The sequence below is a fragment of the Caretta caretta genome, chromosome 5 (genome assembly GCF_965140235.1).
Source record: "Caretta caretta isolate rCarCar2 chromosome 5, rCarCar1.hap1, whole genome shotgun sequence".
Classification (NCBI taxonomy): domain Eukaryota; kingdom Metazoa; phylum Chordata; order Testudines; family Cheloniidae; genus Caretta; species Caretta caretta.
The window spans coordinates 129,855,033-129,868,733 of NC_134210.1; the positions used below are offsets into that span (position 1 = coordinate 129,855,033).

Sequence of the window (13,701 nt, forward strand, 5' to 3'; positions counted from 1 at the left end):
ATACGGACCCTGGACTTCAGGAAAGCAGACTTCGACTCCCTCAGGGAACGGATGGCCAGGATCCCCTGGGGGACTAACTTGAAGGGGAAAGGAGTCCAGGAGAGCTGGCTGTATTTCAAGGAATCCCTGTTGAGGTTACAGGGACAAACCATCCCGATGAGTCGAAAGAATAGTAAATATGGCAGGCGACCAGCTTGGCTTAATGGTGAAATCCTAGCGGATCTTAAACATAAAAAAGAGGCTTACAAGAAGTGGAAGATTGGACATATGACCAGGGAAGAGTATAAAAATATTGCTCGGGCATGTAGGAATGATATCAGGAGGGCCAAATCGCACCTGGAGCTGCAGCTAGCCAGAGATGTCAAGAGTAACAAGAAGGGTTTCTTCAGGTATGTTGGCAACAAGAAGAAAGCCAAGGAAAGTGTGGGCCCCTTACTGAATGAGGGAGGCAACCTAGTGACAGAGGATGTGGAAAAAGCTAATGGACTCAATGCTTTTTTTGCCTCTGTTTTCACTAACAAGGTCAGCTCCCAGACTGCTGCGCTGGGCATCGCAAAATGGGGAAGAGATGGCCAGCCCTCTGTGGAGATAGAGGTGGTTAGGGACTATTTAGAAAAGCTGGACGTGCACAAGTCCATGGGGCCGGACGAGTTGCATCCGAGAGTGCTGAAGGAATTGGCGGCTGTGATTGCAGAGCCATTGGCCATTATCTTTGAAAACTCGTGGCGAACGGGGGAAGTCCCGGATGACTGGAAAAAGGCTAATGTAGTGCCAATCTTTAAAAAAGGGAAGAAGGAGGATCCTGGGAACTACAGGCCAGTCAGCCTCACCTCAGTCCCTGGAAGAATCATGGAGCAGGTCCTCAAAGAATCAATCCTGAAGCACTTGCATGAGAGGAAAGTGATCAGGAACAGCCAGCATGGATTCACCAAGGGAAGGTCATGCCTGACTAATCTAATCGCCTTTTATGATGAGATTACTGGTTCTGTGGATGAAGGGAAAGCAGTGGATGTATTGTTTCTTGACTTTAGCAAAGCTTTTGACACGGTCTCCCACAGTATTCTTGTCAGCAAGTTAAGGAAGTATGGGCTGGAAGAATGCACTATAAGGTGGGTAGAAAGCTGGCTAGATTGTCGGGCACAACGGGCAGTTATCAATGGTTCCATGTCTAGTTGGCAGCCGGTATCAAGTGGAGTGCCCCAAGGGTCAGTCCTGGGGCCGGTTTTGTTCAATATCTTCATAAATGATCTGGAGGATGGTGTGGATTGCACTCTCAGCAAATTTGCGGATGATACTAAACTGGGAGGAGTGGTAGATACGCTGGAGGGGAGGGATAGGATACAGAAGGACCTAGACAAATTGGAGGATTGGGCCAAAAGAAATCTGATGAGGTTCAATAAGGATAAGTGCAGGGTCCTGCACTTAGGACGGAAGAACCCAATGCACAGCTACAGACTAGGGACCGAATGGCTAGGCAGCAGTTCTGTGGAAAAGGACCTAGGGGTGACAGTGGACGAGAAGCTGGATATGAGTCAGCAGTGTGCCCTTGTTGCCAAGAAGGCCAATGGCATTTTGGGATGTATAAGTAGGGGCATAGCGAGCAGATCGAGGGACGTGATCGTTCCCCTCTATTCGACATTGGTGAGGCCTCATCTGGAGTACTGTGTCAAGTTTTGGGCCCCACACTTCAAGAAGGATGTGGATAAATTGGAGAGAGTCCAGCGAAGGGCAACAAAAATGATTAGGGGTCTGGAACACATGAGTTATGAGGAGAGGCTGAGGGAGCTAGGGTTGTTTAGCCTGCAGAAGAGAAAAATGAGGGGGGATTTGATAGCTGCTTTCAACTACCTGAAAGGGGGTTCCAAAGAGGATGGCTCTAGACTGTTCTCAATGGTAGCAGATGACAGAACGAGGAGTAATGGTCTCAAGTTGCAGTGGGGGAGGTTTAGATTGGATATTAGGAAAAACTTTTTCACTAGGAGGGTGGTGAAACACTGGAATGCGTTACCTAGGGAGGTGGTAGAATCTCCTTCCTTAGAGGTTTTTAAGGTCAGGCTTGACAAAGCCCTGGCTGGGATGATTTAACTGGGATTTGGTCCTGCTTCGAGCAGGGGGTTGGACTAGATGACCTTCTGGGGTCCCTTCCAACCCTTATATTCTATGATTCTATGATTCCTGCAGCCATATTGTAAGGCCTAGGGCCTTTGTCTGCAGCCATATTAGGAGGGCAGCAGCCTTGAGCTAAGCAGCAAAAAGCCACATCCTCACATTCCATCTCAACTACATTAAAACAATGTAATATTGGACTATTAAGAAGGCGACCCTGTCCTAACAGTACCCACCATCATCAGATAAAGAAACGGATCTTAAGGTGGTTAAAGAAAACGTAGTCTGATAGCATTCTGTCTGGCAAAGCAATCGCTTACCAATAGTTGTGGTTGTAAAAACCTCATTTCCTTATTGTTTTGTCTTTATGGTCCCCACTTCTCTATTCTTTGTCTGCATGATCTCTGTCTGATTCTTTGATTGTTTCTGTTACATAATTAATTTTGCTAGGTGTAAATCAATTAAGGTGGTGGGGTAGAATTGGTTAGAGAATTGTTACAATATGTTAAGATTGGTTAGTAAAATTTTAGTAAAACAATTGACTAAGGCATGGCTAAGCAGGACTCAAGTTTCACTATATAAACTGGGGTCCAAAAGGAAGTTCTTGGGAACCAACTCCAGGACACAGCCCCAAGATCAGCTGCCAGACCTCAACACCATGCCAACCATACCATGCAGAAACTGGAGTCCCCCAGATGACCTGATCCTGATTGGCCATCAAGAAAAGTTCATCTGCCTTATTGGGAGTGGTGATCATTGTATGTTTAGCATGTGCATTCTGTTTTGGGAATGTTAATAAATAGAGGTTTAGTAGGATATTACTGCGTAAGGCTCTTTCACTGGTAAAAGACCCCGCAAACCTGCAGAGTGCAAGGTTATGCCCTGAGCCCACGGAAGGGTAAGGGTGGGTGCCTAATTAACAGGGTTACGCCTTGAGCCCTAGGAACTGGGTAAAGGTGGGTGACCCTAGACAGTGAGAGTAACATAGAATTTTGTGTGGGTAACAGATTACATTAACCATTAAACTGATTGATAATGTTGGGGAAAATAAATAGCTTCTAAAATATTTTCCAACTTGCATTATTCAGGCAGATTTTCCATCTCTTAACGTCTTCAAATCAAGACTGGATTTCTTTCTGGAAGATGTTTTAGTCAGACAAGTTACTGGGCTCAATACAGAGGTGATAAAGTGAAATTCTATGGCCTGTGTTATACAGGAGGCCACACTAGATAATCTAATGGTTCTTTCTGGCCTTGAAATATACTAATCTATAAAGCAATCATGTTTTTTTCTAATGAACCAAGTCTTTAGTACTTCAGTCCCTTCAGCTCCAGTTCAATAATTCACCCATTAGAGAATGAACTATTGGTTTTAGTTTTATTTAAGGTTTTGTAACGTCTTAACTGGGAAAAAAAACAACAGAACCTGGAAGTAAAATTGCAATGTCATCCTAACACTCACAGAGACAGAATAAACATGTAACAATATACTAAATATACGATACCTGATCTGGATGTATCTTTGTGTGGGCCACAGGCAAAATCTGAAATAAGAAAATCCCATTATTGGATGGAATATATAAGCCTCTCATTCTACATCATATGAAATAATATAATGACTCGCAAGGTGAGTGTTTTACTGACTGCTGATGGAATACATATATTTATTGCCTGCAAAGTAGGGATAAAGCTCACTTGTCTTCATAAAGCAACTATTACTTAGATTTGCTGATGTGAAAAAAATTTGCATAACTTTTAAGTTGCTTGTTTTAATTCCAATACTTCAGGTTTCAATGAAGTCTCATATGTCTCACTAAAAGTGGTAAGGTTTGAAATGGATGTGATGTCTAAGACATTTAAGTGGCTATTAAAATTCAGGGTGGTGTCATTATTTTAACCAATTCTACTTCCAGTGAAATGTAAAACATTTTGTATTAATACAAACATTTTTTAAAAAAATTAAAACTGAATACCACAGCACTTTAAATCCAAATGCCTATAAGCACTATTGGTATTTAAAAATTCCAATACTGGTATTAATATTGCAACACCATGAACTGACCTGATGTGTTGCTTTCTATCTCTAGCAGAAAGACAATAATACAAAAAGTTGGAAGTTATTTGTATTATAAAAAGAAAAGGAGTAGTTGTGGCACCTTAGAGACTAACCAATTTATTTGAGCATAAGCTTTCGTGAGCTACAGCTCACTTCATCGGATGCATACTGTGGAAAGTGTAGAAGGTCTTTTTATACACACAAAGCATGAAAAAATACCTCCCCCCACTCCACTCTCCTACTGGTAATAGCTTATCTAAAGAGATCACTCCTACAATGTGTATGATAATCAAGTTGGGCCATTTCCAGCACAAATCCAGGTTTTCTCCCCCCCTCCCCCCCCAAACCTACTGTCCTGCTGGTAATAGCTTATCTAAAGTGACCACTCTCCTTACAATGTGTATGATAATCAAGGTGGGCCATTTCCAGCACAAATCCAGGGTTTAACAAGAACGTCTGGGGGGGGGGGGGGTAGGAAAAAACAAGGGGAAATAGGTTACCTTGCATAATAACTTAGCCACTCCCAGTCTCTATTCAAGCCTAAGTTAATTGTATCCAATTTGCAAATGAATTCCCAATTCAACAGTCTCTCGCTGGAGTCTGGATTTGAAGTTTTTTTGTTGTAATATCGCAACTTTCATGTCTGTAATCGCGTGACCAGAGAGAGTGAAGAGTTCTCCGACTGGTTTATGAATGTTATAATTCTTGACATCTGATTTGTGTCCACTTATTCTTTTACGTAGAGACTGTCCAGTTTGACCAATGTACATGGCAGAGGGGCATTGCTGGCACATGATGGCATATATCACATTGGTGGATGTGCAGGTGAACGAGCCTCTGATAGTGTGGCTGATGTTGTTAGGCCCTGTGATGGTGTCCCCTGAATAGATATGTGGGCACAGTTGGCAACGGGCTTTGTTGCAAGGATAGGTTCCTGGGTTAGTGGTTCTGTTGTGTGGTATGTGGTTGCTGGTGAGTATTTGCTTCAGGTTGGGGGGCTGTCTGTAGGCAAGGACTGGCCTGTCTCCCAAGATTTCTGAGACTGTTGGGTCATCCTTCAGGATAGGTTGTAGATCCTTAATAATGCGTTGGAGGGATTTTAGTTGGGGGCTGAAGGTGACGGCTAGTGGCGTTCTGTTATTTTCTTTGTTAGGCCTGTCCTGTAGTAGGTGACTTCTGGGAACTCTTCTGGCTCTATCAATCTGTTTCTTCTCTTCTGCAGGTGGGTAGTGTAGTTGTAAGAATGCTTGATAGAGATCTTGTAGGTATTTGTCTCTGTCTGAGGGGTTGGAGCAAATGCGGTTGTATCGCAGAGTTTGGCTGTAGACAATGGATCGTGTGGTGTGGTCAGGGTGAAAGCTGGAGGCATGTAGGTAAGAATAGCGGTCAGTAGGTTTCTGGTATAGGGTGGTGTTTATGTGACCATCGTTTATTAGCACTGTAGTGTCCAGGAAGTGGATCTCTTGTGTGGACTGGACCAGGCTGAGGTTGATGGTGGGATGGAAATTGTTGAAATCATGGTAGAATTCCTCAAGGGCTTCTTTTCCATGGGTCCAGATGATGAAGATGTCATCAATATAGCGCAAGTAGAGTAGGGGCATTAGGGGATGAGAGCTGAGGAAGCGTTGTTCTAAGTCAGCCATAAAAATGTTGGCATACTGTGGGGCCATGCGGGTACCCATAGCAGTGCCGCTGATTTGAAACCTACTGACCGCTATTCTTACCTACATGCCTCCAGCTTTCACCCTGTTTAGATAAGCTATTACCAGCAGGAGAGTAGGGTTGGGGGGGGAGGGGGGGAGAAAACCTGGATTTGTGCTGGAAATGGCCCAACTTGATTATCATACACATTGTAAAGAGAGTGATCACTTTAGATAAGCTATTACCAGCAGGAGAGTGGGGTGGGGGGAGGTATTTTCATGCTTTGTGTGTATAAAAAGATCTTCTACACTTTCCACAGTATGCATCCGATGAAGTGAGCTGTAGCTCACGAAAGCTTATGCTCAAATAAATTGGTTAGTCTCTAAGGTGCCACAACTACTCCTTTTCTTTTTGCGAATACAGACAAACACGGCTGTTACTCTGAAATTTGTATTATAGTGGCACCTGCTCAGCATTCTCATAAAGAAGTAATGGAAAACAGTTGTCTTGGTTCACAAAATGAGAAAAGAAGGTGTTTACTTAATTCTGTTGTTCTAATCACCTGGTCATTACAGACCCCATCTTCACTCTATGTCCTAGATGTTTATATACATGGAGGTCACCAGATGGTGTGACAAAGAACCAAATTGACTATGATAAAGTGATGCTGGAGATAGAGTCTCCAATGGACAAAGACTTTCCTTACTGCAAGTCAGACCATCAACTGTTAGCTTCAAACATAAAATTAAAACTTAAAGAGATAGGATTTTCATTAGGTCCCCTGAATTTGGACTTGACCAGGATCAACAAAAATGATCCAACTTCTGTCCAGAATGGTTTTGAGGCATTGGCACAAGTGGAGGAGAACAACCCCAACAAACTCTAGAATAAAATGAAACCTACTATGCTCAAAACTACCAAAGTACACATTCCAAAAAGTCAGCATTGGAGCGCACCATTGTTAACAAAGAAGGTGTTTGAGCTGGTGGAAAAACAACGCATAGTAAAAGAAAATAGGTTGAAAATGAAAGAACATAGGAGAAAATACAAGGAACTGAGCAGAAAGATTCAAAGGCAGACTAGACAAGACAAGAGGAAATATATAAGGGCAAAATGTATGGAACATGAGTACTGTTAAAAAAAGTAGTAAAACAAAAGGTATGTTCACAGTGGTCAGACTTCTTACCAAAATATCTTCCCTGCGCTCATAGAAAAAGATCATGATGACAGAGTCCTCACTCAGGGTGATGGCATTAAATACAGGTGGAAAGACTACTGTACCAAACTGAATGCCTCACCAGAGCCACTATAATGCAGGACAACAGAAAAGCATTTGATACTGTCCAATATGACAGTCTTTGGAAGACACTGGCAGGCATGGGAGCGTAAAGCATCTTACTGAACTTATTGAAAGTTTCTACTACCACCAACAGACCACAGTGGAGTACGCAAGAATGAGTGGTTTTCCACTGAGACAAGTATGTATTTTTGTCTCCAAGCCTCTTTAACATATATGCAGAATTTACTACAAGGGAAGCCTTGGATGGTTTTGACAAATTGGAAGGAGCTGGGATTTGCATTGGCAGACTCCTCTTAACCAACCTCAGATATGAAAGAGACACAACACTCTCTACTACAACCACTGATGCAATGCAACAACTGTTGGATTTTTTATGAAACCAGTTGGTGAGGAATATGGACTATTCCTGAATGCGATGAAAACACAAAGCATGTACGTTGACATGATTACCAAAAATGGGATGCAACCGAACACCACAATAATGGACAAACTCTAGAGTAGGTAGATGAATATAATAACCTGGAATCACAACCAAGGAGACTGCTCCAGAAAAATCAGAAGACTAGGGATGGCTCACTCATTTACAACCTCCCTTAAGAAAGTGTGGAAAAACTGTGGCATCTTGGGATGTGCCAAGGTGCGACTGATGAAAAGCCTAATATGTTTCCATATAGGTTTATGGATGGGAATGATGTAAAATTAATGCTGCTGACAAGAAGAAAATTGAAACTTTTGAAATGTGGTGCTGGTGAAAACTCTTGCCTATCCCCTGCACTGCTTTGCCACAGGAACACTGGATGTCTATGTACTAGACCATGCTAGGTAACATTCTGCACATATATGGGTGACTTTTATCTTCAAAGTTCCGTATAGACAATCAACCATTATGTCCAGTCTCCCCTAGCACTGTGATACCTGGGCACCTTTCCTAAGCAGTGTCCTGCAGAGATGTTGAAAAGAAGCTGAAACAACCAAGTGACGATCAACCAACAAATGATGGGTAAGCTTGGGCTACTGGAAATTACGTATTTTCCTAATTGCATTACACATGTATATGTAACTTGCTTACAGGTTGGTGTCTCTCCCTCACTCCTGTTGCCTTAAAATATAATCACTTTGGGGCAGAGTGCGGCTGCCTGTATATCTGAACAGCACTCAGCACAGTGGGGCTCCAATCCTGACAGCAGCCTCTGGGTGTTAATGCAATAAAAATAATACACTGTGAAGAGCTTCGGGCCTCTTTTCGCTCTAAACCCATACCTGGACAGTGGCTTAAATAGGGACACTATTCAAGATGCTCCTTCCTAGAGAACAATGGAGAGGGTGAAAAGTGGGTGGTGGTGGGGGGATAAGGGATGGGGGACTCAAGGTGGAGTGGGGATAGATAAGAGCATGAGGGGGCAGTGAAACAGGGTGAGGGTCCAAGGGGGTGAGGCCAAATAAGAGAAAGGATTCCAGGAGATAGGGGCTCAAAGGGGAGCAAAGGGGTGGGAACAAAGAGGGGGCGAGGGTAGTCTGCAGGGGTGGAAGCAAAGGGGAGCAGATGCTGGGGGCATTTGGGGCACTTTGGGGGGTGGGGCAGGGACACTCTAGGAGAAGGGGCAGAGGAGTCAGGTAGTGGGGACATTCCAGGGGTGCGGAGTAGGGGTCGGAGCTAGGACACTTCGGGGGTTAGGTGGAGGGAGGACTTGGGACAGTCTCTGGGGAGGGGGCAGAGGGAGGTGGAGATGGGGGCACTCAGGGGGGTGGAAGGAGGGTGGGTGCACTCCTAGAGAGGACAGAAGGGGCAGGGCACTCCAGGGGGATGGAGGGTACTCCAGGGGGTGGGGGACAGAGGCATTCCAAGTGGGGGGGTCTGTGTAGCAGTGTGGGGCACTCTGAGACCGGGGCTGTGGCGGGCGGTGGGGCACTCCAAGAGGGAAGTCAGGGAAGGAGGTGGTGGTGGGCACTCGGGGGGTGGAGGTGGGGGGGTAGGGGCACTCTGGGGGGTGGAGGCAGTAGGGGGTCAGGGCAGGCAGGGGGGCACTCTGGTGGGTAGAGGCAGAGGGGGGCAGGGGCACTCTGGGGGGGGGGTTTGAGGCAGAGGGGAAGGGGCATTCCAGGAGGAGGGGCGATGCGGGGGGGTCAGGCCGGGTGTCACTCTGGGCGGGTGGATGGAGGGAGGTGGGTCACTCTGGGCGGACAGGCAGTTGGAGGGGGTGGGACCAGGGGTCACTCTGGGCAGGCGGAGGGGGATGGAGCCAGGGGTCACTCTGGGAGGGCGGGTGGTGGTGGTCGGTCACTCTGGGCGGATGCGCGGCTGGAGGGGGTGGGGCCGGGGGTCACTCTGGGAGGGCGGTGGTGGTGGTGGTGGGTCACTCTGGGCGGACAGGCGGTTGGAAGGGGATGGGGCCGGGGGTCATGCTGGGAGGGCGGTTGTAGGGAGTCACTCTGGGCGGACAGGCGGTTAGAAGGGGGTGGGGCCGGGGGTCACTCTGGGAGGGCGGTTGGAGGGGGTCACTCTGGGCGGATGGGCGGTTGGAAGGGGGTGGGGCCGGGGGTCACTCTGGGAGGGCGGTTGGAGGGGGTCACTCTGGGCGGATGGGCGGTTGGAAGGGGGTGGAGCTGGGGGTCACTCTGGGCGCACGGGCAGTTGGAAGGGGATGGGGCCGGGGGTCACTCTGGGAGGGTGGGTGGTGGTGGTGGGTCACTCTGGGCGGACGGGCAGTTGGAAGGGGGTGGGGCCGGGGGTCACTCTGGGAGGGCGGGTGGTGGCGGTGGGTCACTCTGGGCGCACGGGGGGCGGTTGGAAGGGGGTGGGGCCGGGGGTCACTCTGGGAGGGCGGGTGGTGGCGGTGGGTCACTCTGGGTGGACAGGCGGTTGGAAGGGGATGGGGCCGGGGGTCATGCTGGGAGGGCGGTTGGAGGGAGTCACTCTGGGCGGACAGGCGGTTAGAAGGGGGTGGGGCCGGGGGTCACTCTGGGAGGGCGGTTGGAGGGGGTCACTCTGGGCGGATGGGCGGTTGGAAGGGGGTGGAGCTGGGGGTCACTCTGGGCGCACGGGCAGTTGGAAGGGGATGGGGCCGGGGGTCACTCTGGGAGGGTGGGTGGTGGTGGTGGGTCACTCTGGGCGGACGGGCGGTTGGAAGGGGGTGGGGCCGGGGGTCACTCTGGGAGGGCGGGTGGTGGCGGTGGGTCACTCTGGGCGCACGGGGGGCGGTTGGAAGGGGGTGGGGCCGGGGGTCACTCTGGGAGGGCGGGTGGTGGCGGTGGGTCACTCTGGGTGGACAGGCGGTTGGAAGGGGATGGGGCCGGGGGTCATGCTGGGAGGGCGGTTGGAGGGAGTCACTCTGGGCGGACAGGCGGTTAGAAGGGGGTGGGGCCGGGGGTCACTCTGGGAGGGCGGTTGGAGGGGGTCACTCTGGGCGGATGGGCGGTTGGAAGGGGGTGGAGCTGGGGGTCACTCTGGGCGCATGGGCAGTTGGAAGGGAATGGGGCCGGGGGTCACTCTGGGAGGGCGGGTGGTGGTGGTGGTGGGTCACTCTGGGCGCACGGGCAGTTGGAAGGGGATGGGGCCGGGGGTCACTCTGGGAGGGCGGGTGGTGGCGAGTCACTCAGGGCGCACGGGGGGCGGGTGGAAGGGGGTGGGGCCGGGGGTCACTCTGGGAGGGCGGGTGGTGGCGGTGGCGAGTCACTCAGGGCGCACGGGGGGCGGGTGGAAGGGGGTGGGTGGTGGCGAGTCACTCTGGGCGCACGGGGGGCGGGTGGAAGGGGGTGGGGCCGGGGGTCACTCAGGGCGCACGGGGGGCGGGTGGAAGGGGGTGGGGCCGGGGGTCACTCTGGGAGGGCGGGTGGTGGCGAGTCACTCAGGGCGCACGGGGGGCGGGTGGAAGGGGGTGGGGCCGGGGGTCACTCTGGGAGGGCGGGTGGTGGCGAGTCACTCTGGGCGCACGGGGGGCGGGTGGAAGGGGGTGGGGCCGGGGTCACTCAGGGCGCACGGGGGGCGGGTGGAAGGGGGTGGGGCCGGGGGTCACTCTGGGCGCACGGGGGGCGGTTGGAAGGGGGTGGGGCCGGGGGTCACTCTGGGAGGGCGGGTGGTGGCGGTGGCGAGTCACTCAGGGCGCACGGGGGGCGGGTGGAAGGGGGTGGGGCCGGGGGTCACTCTGGGAGGGCGGGTGGTGGCGGTGGCGAGTCACTCAGGGCGCACGGGGGGCGGGTGGAAGGGGGTGGGGCCGGGGGTCACTGTGGGAGGGCGGGTGGTGGCGAGTCACTCTGGGCGCACGGGGGGCGGGTGGAAGGGGGTGGGGCCGGGGTCACTCAGGGCGCACGGGGGGCGGGTGGAAGGGGGTGGGGCCGGGGGTCACTGTGGGAGGGCGGGTGGTGGCGAGTCACTCTGGGCGCACGGGGGGCGGGTGGAAGGGGGTGGGGCCGGGGTCACTCAGGGCGCACGGGGGGCGGGTGGAAGGGGGTGGGGCCGGGGGTCACTCTGGGCGCACGGGGGGCGGTTGGAAGGGGGTGGGGCCGGGGGTCACTCTGGGAGGGCGGGTGGTGGCGGTGGCGAGTCACTCAGGGCGCACGGGGGGCGGTTGGAAGGGGGTGGGGCCGGGGGTCACTCTGGGAGGGCGGGTGGTGGCGAGTCACTCAGGGCGCACGGGGGGCGGGTGGAAGGGGGTGGGGCCGGGGGTCACTCTGGGGGGGCGGGTGGAAGGGGGTGGGGCCGGGAGTCACTCTGGGCGGACGGGCGGTTGGAAGGGTTGGGCTGGGGGTCACTCTAGGCAACGGCGCGCTTCCCCAGGGCAGAGCTCGGCGCCGCGCGGGCCCAGGCCGCACTCACGCACCATGACGGTGGCGATGATGGAGAGCAGCGCGTCGCTATAGGCCAGGAGTCGGGTGGACGCCTGGGTGCTGCTCAGCTCCCCGCTGTGCCGCGGGGGCCCCGGCGCCGCCTCCCCCTCTGCCTGGGGCCGCAGCGCGGACATGTGGCCACCCGGCGGAGTCGCGTCCTGCAGCCAGCGGGAGAGGGGAGGACTGGGGGTGGGGGAGGGGAGTGATATAAGCCCGGCCTCTAACGGCTGAAGGACCGCCTCCCGTTCCCGCGGGCCACGCCTGCCCCTGCTCCGCGGAGTCACACACAGACCGTGGGCAAGGGAAGGGGCGAGAGGTGGGTTAGGTTAGAGCTGGGCCGGTACAGGCAGAGCTGAATCTCGGGAGGGTGGGGGATGAAACAGGCAGAGCTAGGTCTGAGGGGTAGAGTGGGGGCTGGAAGAGGCAGAGGGGAGTCTGAGGGGTCAGAACAGGCAGAAGCTGGGTCTCTGGGGGGTGGTGGATGGAACAGGCAGAGGTGGGCCTCAGGAGTCTGAGGGGTGGGGGTCTGTACAAGCATAGCGGGATCTATCGGGGTTTCTGAGAGGTTCTGCATGGGGGTTGTCTTCCCTTAGGGGATGCCTCATCTTTCACATGTCTATGAACATCTGTGTCAGTAGTCCTGAGGTTGCTGTCTCTGTGAGCATCTGGGTCCACCCAGCATCACTCACTGGAATGTTCCTGTGTGAATGGAGTTTGCCCTGTGGCCAACCTTCAAGCATTCCAAAACCATGAGCCACCCAAATCAGAAGAAGTTTAAAGAATAATAATACATTTTGGAGTCTTCTGATTTTTCAGTGTTTAGGGTACAGACAAGTACCTTTTTGGGAAAAAAAAATCCCCACACCCAAAGAGGAAAACACTTTATTTAAATTAAAGAAGACATTCTCAGGTATTGACTCCAGGAGCTGGAGCATTTTTCATGAGACATGCAACACAATTTTGGCAAATTTCATGAGACATGCAACACAATGGCAAGAGTTGGCAAATACTGCTTGAGTGCTGAGTGTGGTTGGCCTTGCATGGGACATAGAAGATGCAGGCCACACCTTGCAAAACATCTGTTCAGATCAGAAAGATTTTCTCACAGGGTGAGATGCATTCTAATAGTGCGTCACAGACCTCCTCCCTTCACAACCATCCTAGCAACTACAAATGTTTGCATGGAAAGGTTGACATTAATAGTGTTGTATATTTAGGTGTTGCTAGTTCAGTTTAACAGCTGGAAACTTGGGGAGCGAGCACCATGTGACAGGACAGCTCTGGGGACTGCTAGCAAGGGATCTGTGATCCACTGAGCACAGTTTGGAAACCACTAGTCTAAAGAAATAATAACCATGCAAAGCACCTCAGGACTAGAGGATGGATAAATTGTACTGCTGTAGCAGCATTTCTAGGTGTGTTAAGTATAAGAATTAATGTATAATAGCACTTCAGATGGCAGATGTATGCATGCATGTTACTCCAATGTGTGTTAGTTGGTCTCAGTTGTAATTTAAGTATGGGATACTAGGGGATTGTTTCAGAGTAACAGCCGTGTTAGTCTGTATTCGCAAAAAGAAAAGGAGTACTTGTGGCACCTTAGAGACTAACCAATTTATTTGAGCATGAGCTTTCGTGAGCTACAGCTCACTTCATCGGATGCATACCGTGGAAACTGCAGCAGACTTTATATACACACAGAGATCATGAAACAATACCTCCTCCCACCCCACTGTCCTGCTGGTAATAGCTTATCTAAAGTGATCATCAAGTT

The 13,701-nt window shown here is 51.3% G+C and overlaps 1 protein-coding gene across 4 annotated transcripts in view; it reads right to left on the bottom strand.

Annotated features, from left to right (window-relative positions):
* TMEM175 (transmembrane protein 175) overlaps positions 1-12,128 on the bottom strand; it is a 51,076-nt gene extending 38,948 nt beyond the window's left edge. For 2 of the 4 annotated variants that reach the window (XM_048851485.2, XM_048851484.2), the window contains exons 1-2: positions 11,921-12,128; positions 3,612-3,650 (exon numbers count right to left, since the gene is read on the bottom strand). In XM_048851485.2, the coding sequence (XP_048707442.1) occupies positions 3,612-3,650; positions 11,921-12,061 (180 nt within the window). In that variant the 5' untranslated portion in view covers positions 12,062-12,128. Of the gene's footprint in view, positions 1-3,611; positions 3,651-11,810; positions 11,830-11,920 lie in introns of those variants that run through there. The other 2 variants (XM_075128890.1, XM_075128891.1) reach the window with 2 other exon arrangements.
* Positions 12,129-13,701: the final 1,573 nt, after the last annotated feature.